General features: G+C 34.3%; 1 protein-coding gene across 1 annotated transcript; it reads right to left on the bottom strand.

Moving 5' to 3' along the window:
• Positions 1-592: 592 nt before the first annotated feature.
• On the bottom strand, positions 593-4,386 carry si:dkey-78l4.1. Its single transcript, XM_003201029.4, has 5 exons — positions 2,531-4,386; positions 2,272-2,416; positions 2,014-2,152; positions 968-1,219; positions 593-884 (listed from the first exon to the last, which is right to left on the bottom strand). The coding sequence occupies exons 1-5, from the start codon at positions 2,592-2,594 to the stop codon at positions 729-731; spliced, it is 756 nt and encodes a 251-aa protein (XP_003201077.2). The 5' UTR covers positions 2,595-4,386; the 3' UTR covers positions 593-728.
• Positions 4,387-8,533: the final 4,147 nt, after the last annotated feature.

The following is an 8,533-nucleotide window of genomic DNA, read 5'->3' as shown; positions in this document are numbered from 1 at the left end:
TCAAAACCTAAAACCCAAGAAGAGAAATGCCAGCCTGGATCAAGCTCTGTGAGGGGCAATAAAGGAGCAGAGTTGAGTTGGTTTTGTTTTGATATTCCTGACACATTCAATGATAGACCGTAATGATAGATTACGTTACGCTAAAATAATCTAAAGTGTGTTTCCTACAAAAATACAAAGCAGGTTATGTTTCACAGCTGTCTTTTTCTTTTTTCACTCGATATTATGAGCACTGCTCCATTTAAGCCCTCGCCAAAGTAGTCATACTAATAGCAGTCATATTTTCATCTGTTTCAATCTACAAATGTTTGAAATTACATATCAACAGAAGGGGGGACTGCACAGGTCCCTGGGAATGTCTGACGCTGGCGCATACACATTGTTATAGACGTGCCAGGCACCAAAGCTTGACATGCGTAGCAGCAGTAACTAAGGAAGGGTGAATTGCAACAGATTATTGTTAAAAGTTTTCATATTCTATTTATTTTTCTGTAGTCTGAAAAATTGCTTGACTAATAGTAAAGACCCCCATAATATTGTAATCATATTGCAATTTTAAATGGATGCAACAATAAAGACAATACAACTGATTGATGCTTGCCATTTGATGCTTTTATTGATTGATTTGCAGTATGGAGGAATTTAAAAGAAAAACATCTTAACATTATTATTATTATTATTATTATTATTATTATTATTATTATTATTATCATTTTTAAATGAAGTCATTAAGCATTTCCAGTTATGTTGTGGATCCATGGTAGATATGCTGAAATCCTAGTATACACATCAGGAAGCAAACGTGAATTACAGAGATATCGGTCACCAAAAGAAGTGATACCAACAGCAGTGTTTCCACAAACTAAAGGACCTCCAGAATCCCCCTGTTAAAACACACAGATAAACACGTCACTAGTGAAATTAGTTCAAATATTAACATAAAGTTTGAATAATTTTTCATACGTACATTGCAGGTTCCACCATGGCCATAAGCACAGATCATCTTTGAGGCCTTATAAAGAGATTCCCATCTGCGTTCACACTCTGCATTGTTCACTATAACTGTCTCCGCCTCTCTTAGACGATCAGACTCTGGGCCTTTTCTCCAAAGTATTCCCCAACCAGCAACACTACAGAGAGTATCTGCTTCAACATCTTCTCCTTTCTTTGGTAATGATATCAGTCCAACATTCTTGCTCAGTCTGACTTTTTTATTTAGCTGTAATGCAAGACACAATTGTTAATTATGAACTTATTGGTAACACTTTACAATAGGGGTTCATTAATTTGCATTAAATATTGTTTAACTAATGCACATACTGTATAATCACAGGTTCAAGTTAACCCATTAAGAGCTTAACTAACTAATAATAACTGCATGAGCACCAAATGAATATTCTATTTGATTCATACGTTAATCAATTAATACATTGTTATTAGTTAAACCAGTCATAATGTATTAAGTCCCTAATAACATATTAATTAACTAATGATGTAAAAGGATTTGTTAATTAACACCATCATCAAAGTTATGTACTTACACTTACAGTCAGTTAATTATTAGTTAAAAGGTTTTAGTATGTTATGACTACTTGTTGAGGCACAGGACTGTTAACTGAATGGTAATATATGTAAGTAGTCTTGTATGTGCATCAACAAGCAAATTCATAATATAATTAGTAAATGATTAATTAAAGTAGACAACTTGCAGAGAAAGCGCATGTTTTTTGAAAATTAACCTATTTGTTAATTAATGCTATATACTATTAGGGCTAACAGTTTATAGATTACTAATATGTTTACTTTTTCATGAATTATACATTAACTCATAATTATCTGTGCATTAGTTAAAAATTATTTTATGCATATTAGTACACCCATGTTGTAAAGTGTTACCAACTTATTGTTTTATGATTATTCTGCAGTTTTTTGTTTGTTTCTAAGCAAAAGCACTAAATAATGAGGTCAATTAAACGGAATTTTAAAAGAATAAAAAAACATATAGGTTGATACCTTCAAAAGCATGATGTCATTCCGGTCAGAATTCAGTTTATAGTCTTCATAACGCATGTAGGATGTCACTTTAAAGGTGTCGTAAATTTCATTTCCACTCAGATCATGGGCACCAACCACAACAGTGATGACATCACCTCTGTTGAACAAGCATATTGTATCACTGCCATATGATGCACTGTATGATTCTACTGCAGCTCATGTGTCATTCAAAATGGATTTTAACTCAACACAGTTCACACTAAGCAAAACTCTTACTTTTTCCAGCAATGTGCAGCAGTCAAGACAAACTGTTCAGTAATGAGGAATCCACCGCAGGTATGCCAGCTGTTTTTCTGAAGAGAAACCATGTAAGGTCTGGAGTGAGGTTTAGCTTCAGTGCCGTCCTCTATACCCACACGAGCTGAAAGAAATAGGTGTTAATCAATAGAAATAGTTGTTAGTCAAATTACTCTGTACATTTAAAACTAATATTCTTAACAAATGCCCAAATCATCATTTGTATAGTCAGTCTCACCAGTGAAGGTCAGGTCTGGCACTAGAGAAACCAGCAGGAGCAGAGAGATGATGATGATGGCCATGATCAAGACTCTCAGTGAGCTCTCAATGACAAAACACTATAAATATACAGAAAATATGGGTGGAGACATTCAGATTTACAGTATTTTTTCATGGTTCCACCCTGAGTTATATTTTATAGATGAGACTCATTTGATTGGCTTTTATTAAAGTATGAGTCATTTAGAAAGTCACACCATCTGACACCAAATGAAATTCTCACTAAATCCAGTACACTTTATATTAAAGGCGGTGTCATATGAACGTTTAATGTCAGAAGTTTCTTAATACGCATAAAATACTCTTAATAATAATCTCTGTATACACCATAGCCACAAAACTCACATTTACTAAGTTTAAACTAAGTTTACTCATTTTAAAACTTGTGTGCACTGATCATTCTAAATGCAATATGAAACTAAAACTTATAAATAATGATAGAAGCCCTCTTGAGATGTGTAACCTTATTGATTTTCCATTTAGTTTACTGATGAGTGCGATGCAGCTTTCGGTTTTGAATTCGATTTATTATAATCTTACATTTCTATGTTTGTAACAGAAACTTTATTTGTTTATTAAATTGACATGCAAATAAAAAAAAATAGTTCAAAAAATGTATTTCTTTACTTCAGGGCTGCATTTTTGCTTAAATAAAAAAACATCATTTTTTTATTAATACAACCGTTGCAGCAAAAAAAAAAAAAAAATTGTAGCATAAAACTTGTGTTTTTAAATATTTGGCAGCACACTCAGGGCAGCAAAATGGAGAGAACTGCATGTACTTATGTATTTATTTATTTATTTATTATTGTTGTTGTTGTAGGTATTATTATTGGTATTACCATCATTAAGATTTCTTTATCTTTGGACATTTATTTTGTGGGAGCAGCTGTGCTACAAAATGAAAAAAAGCAATAAAACGTGTAGTCCCTGCCCATGTAATTTTCTGTTACAGACCAACCCTGTCCCTATTAAAGAAAATAAAATGTATGTTGCCTTCAAAGTGAAAAGGTTGGGGACCCCTGATGTAGAACATATGAAGAGAGTTGTAAACAAGGATGGTTCCTGATTTTGTCGTGTAGTAGGGCAGCAGAGTTTTGTATAAGATGCAACTACTGTATGTAATGTACTGTATGTATTCTTTTGGATACAGCTGGTGAGATGTCTGTTGCAGTAATGGCATTTTTTGTCAGCTTAGCCTTGCTTGGTTTTTTAAGATGGTAATATGCTGCTTTTGTAATGGCTTTATTATGGCTGTTGAAGTTTTGGCATATCTAAAACCAATGATAGGAATAGGAAGCCTTATTAAAGAAAATAAAGAAACAATCAGACAGTGTTTAGATTGTTATGGAAGAGAAGATACTGGCCCATATGTAGGGGTGGTTTGAATATTCCATCATTACTGCCAAAGGTCCATTATTTCTCTTTAATTTTTAAAATTTTTTTTTTTTGTATTGTACTCTGCACATTGACATTTCATATTCCTCCATTAAAATTTGACATTTAAAACACTAATCTATAAAACAGTAATGTACAGATGTTACTACTTCAATGTGTTCCTTATGCCGCAATTCATACCGCGGCGACGGCGGTACTTGATGCGCCAGCAGCTTTTGACCGCTGGGTGGCAGTTTAACCACAGATATTCAGCTTTGCCTTTTCACAACACTAAACAGACTTTTCTGTGCGTACCTTATGTGATCAGATGTGTTCAATTAAAATATAATTTTGATTTAGTTTTCTTATAGTGATAAACATGATCTTACCAGGGCTTAAAGTATTCCGGCACCATGCCGGATCTCCGGCGTGCGGCCGTGAGAGAAAAAAAAAATAGAGCTTGCACATGCGGTTTAGTTGGGGATGCTCAAAATAACTGATTAAGCAATAACCGAAAGGGTGCGTTTGTAACCGATGAATGGTATCAGTTAAACGATTAAAATATGCTTTATACATTTTTAAAGTTTGGCTGCATACGGGGCATCTGTTTAATGGTTTACTGACTGCCGCCAGTGTTTTACGCTCTGCTTATGCTTGCTCAGCGCGCTTTAAGTTTTGCCGTTGCGCGCTGTGTGCTCGAGTGGAAAAAGTGTGTTACCTCTGTTTCATTGTTCAGTCAAATGAAAGCACTGCAGGCTTTCTGTTGAGGTGACAGCGGGGTTTGGGTTGTCAATGTGAGTACGATAAACTTTTAAAGACTGAGGAGAGACTTGTGGTCGCTGTTTCAAGTTATCCAGAGCTGTATTTATAGAACTTAAATATCACAATATTATTAAAATTACAATTATAACATCGACAGCAACTCGACTCGCGCACACCAGCTGATTCAGTCGTTTTCTAGTGACATACAAAAGAGGCTTATTTTTTTCTTGTCAACCATAAAAGGCAGCGCGGTACGTCGCGCGTTTTTGCAACGTAAAGGCGTGCGCTTTGTGATCGGCCCCTAAATGTACAACAAATATTTGTTAACTCTTGGGATGGTAACACATGCAAACACACGTTTCTACAGACACATTTTGCCAAAGAAGCAAAATGAAAGAAGGATATTTCTCGTCACAGTTTCACACAGTGTTGACAATAACCAGCGCTGATGCAGATCACCTCTGTGCTGTATGGAGCCGCTTCATAAACTTAAAAAAGCAGGCTGTTGATGATTTAGGGTGGGCTACAACCAACAAACCCCTTTTTTTTTTTTTTTTTTTTTTTTGAAAATTACAGTTATTAATAGTTCTTATATAATATCAGCTTTTAAAATAGCCTACAATCTACGAATCAAACAAATCCAAAGATTTTCTTGATTTTTGTATAATAATAACTCCGCACCAAACTGGCTTTCATTTTATAGCTTAAAACATGTATGCAAATGTATGCAATGTCATATGTAAGGGCTGTGACGGTCACCGTGACGACAATCACTCTAGAACACACATTTTCTGTTTTGTTGCCAAATAGCCTATACATTTATGAACATAACGTTAACTTAGACGTGATACAGCAAGTTCAAGTTCAGCCATGAACCTTGCTGGAAAACTTATATTACATCGCCAATCTGGAAACATTTTGGATTCGTGGCGAACGAGTAAGGCGAATCAATAATTAGGATGAAGCTATTTGTAGGGCTTGTTTAGAAAAATAAGTGTTAAATGGACAAACACGTCGAACCTCCATAGCCATCTGTGGTAATGTCACCCAGCCATGACATGCGGAGCCAGCTCCGGTGTCATCTACTGAACGCAAATGCCCAGCTAGTCAGCCAGGTATGGTAGAGAGGCCTTTTCAAAAATGGGCAAATACAAAAGAGAAACTGATAAATAGTAGACTTTGATGAGAAATGGAGCAGCATATTTGGTAGTTGAGAACGCGCCGATCCACAATGTAGAGCTGGTTTCCGAGAAATGCAGGCGGCGGAGCAAGATACTCTCTTTGCCACAGTTGCGAAAAAGTATCTGTATGGGCTACAGGCACACAGTCTCAGTGCTGCTGGAAACATTGTAATCTCAAATAAGTCTCCGCTTAAACCGAACAAAGTCAACATGTTAGTTTTTCTGGCAAATAATTTAAAATATGAATAGAAAAAAAGGCAGAGAGACGCAGTTTTTTTTCCAACATCTGACTTATGTTGTTACAAGCCTATAGGCTAATATTTTTGTTCTTCGTTACTATTTATATTATTATTGATTAGTATTTGAGAAGTTTCTAAAATGTAACGTTTACTGTTTCAAGCAGTTAAAGTTATTTAATATTTAACTAGCCTAGGCTGTATTGTGTTGTTTTATCAACGAAAGTTAAAAAACAAACATGTTCGTTTGTACGAATATTTAGCATAATACTTTGGTCTTTTTTTATTTCTTAATTTTACATGAAATGTAAATTAACTTAGGTAGGCTACTTGGGTACAGGGGCGTAATTTGTTGGTAGTATACCGAGGAATGTTTAGACAGTAAATATTGTCATCATTATTTAAAAAAATTATAAATAAATAAATTAAATAAAAAAATAAATAAAACACCTTACGGAAAGGATGCAATGAAGGAAAAGCATGCTCTTAATCATTCTTCATAATCTGATTCGTACCCTATACATGCAATAAGCTTATATTGCGCCAACAAGAACAAGCTCTAAAAGGTAAAGTCTAAAGCAAGAGGAGTTATTGATATGATATTAATGTTAGTTGTTAATATTAATGATCGTAAACACGACCTGCGTTGTATAATAAACGGCGTCATTGTGTCCTGTCTGCGATTTTTTTTCTCGTTGAAGAACAGAAAATTCATGTTGTCACCATCTTCCCAGCCAGGTTTTCATCCACAGTTTCCGCTTTTGTTTCTTCTCAAACAATAAAGTTTCGCTATAGCAGGCCCGGCGGCAGGATATCATAACTGAGGGCGCAAGGGCGCAATCCCATTGCACTTGACGACTGAATTTGGTCCTTTCTTGTTCCTTTTATTTAGGCTATTTATTAATTCATTACTTTGTATTACCGATATAGTCCTACTTTTTATAGTAATAATAATATGCAGTTTTGCTATTACCGATTTTATTAATGAAGGCAACGATACCGTTTACATTAATGCAGAAAGATAATGTTAAGCACCAAACAAGTGGTTTAAATTATGCTAGTCTCCTTATTTCTTTCCGTTTTATTTTAAACATTATAAATGTGTAAAGTTTTAGGTAAAGACGTCAAAATACGCCCACACATGCAAGCTAAACTAGATCATCTGAGTCATCACGCTTTATTACTCAACCAAAATCAGCGAGGAAAAAATAAATGTTTTAAATTAAATTATATTTAAATGTTACATTAAATAAAAAAATAAATTTAAATGTTAAATGCCATTTAAAAATAGTTTCTAAAATTAATGTGTTACTTAGTTACATTTTAAGGCATTAGTGTAGCCAAACAGAAAGCCATGTCTACCTATATTATTCAGCCTGCAGCGCAAGAGGTGGATCCGCGGTAAATCCACACGCACTAAATAGCCTACCTTTTTCTTTTACAACTCTGTAAACATAACTTCGCAGGTCGATCATCTTTAAACGCAAAAGACAATTTTAAGTGTCCTAAATTGACTGCTGCTGTAGAAGGGGATGTTTTTTTTACATAACTGTAAACGTGTGCTTTAGCTATGCCAAAATGAAAGCAAATATTTTGTTCTGCGTTTTGTCAATTGTATAGCTTAATAATAATAATTAAAATAATAATAATAATAATAATAATAATAATAATAATAATAATAATAATAATAATAATAATAATGGATATAATAAATTATAATATTATTTATAGTATAGACATTTTTACTAGGCTACTTTAATATTAATCCCTAACTCAAAAACTAATGTGAAAATGAATGGCAGCTGTGCTAAAATTAATGTAACGGGAAATTTCTTCTGCGTTTTTCCCCTTTATAGCTCAATAGTTTTATTCAAAGAATTAGTTAAGCAAAACATGAAACAAATTAAACTGCGTGTCTTTGTGATATCCACTAGTCCAGTTTTCTCCAGTGTGAGTTTAGAGTGCGCCTCCACCGCATGCGCATTTATGCCTGCACCAGATCAAAGCAGGTGTAAAGTCCAGCACAGAGCGCGTTGTGCGTTCAACTATACCCGCTCCACTGTCTCCAACACACAAATACTCGAACTCTTTATTTGTGGACTTACTTTTGATAATAGGCTACTATCATTACCTTTATCATGATTCTATTTTTATTATTCAATTTTTTTATTTTATTTTCTTTATTATATGTTATATCCTTAATTGTTTGCACTACTGCCCTTTTTGCACTGTCTTTGTACGCAGTGACGCTGCACTGCTTTGGCAATACGAATGTACAGTTATTTGTCATGCCAATAAAGCACCTCAAATGTGAAAATAGCCTAGGCAACAAATAACAAATCGGAGTCTAAAAATAACAACTGCCATTTTCATTTTCATACACGTGTGGGTTTTGACAATATGTGT

This window comes from Danio rerio, chromosome 22 (assembly GCF_049306965.1).
Source record: "Danio rerio strain Tuebingen ecotype United States chromosome 22, GRCz12tu, whole genome shotgun sequence".
NCBI classification, from domain to species: Eukaryota; Metazoa; Chordata; class Actinopteri; order Cypriniformes; family Danionidae; genus Danio; species Danio rerio.
The sequence above is the reverse complement of the archived record's forward strand: the minus strand, read 5'-3'. Positions and strand labels throughout refer to the sequence as shown.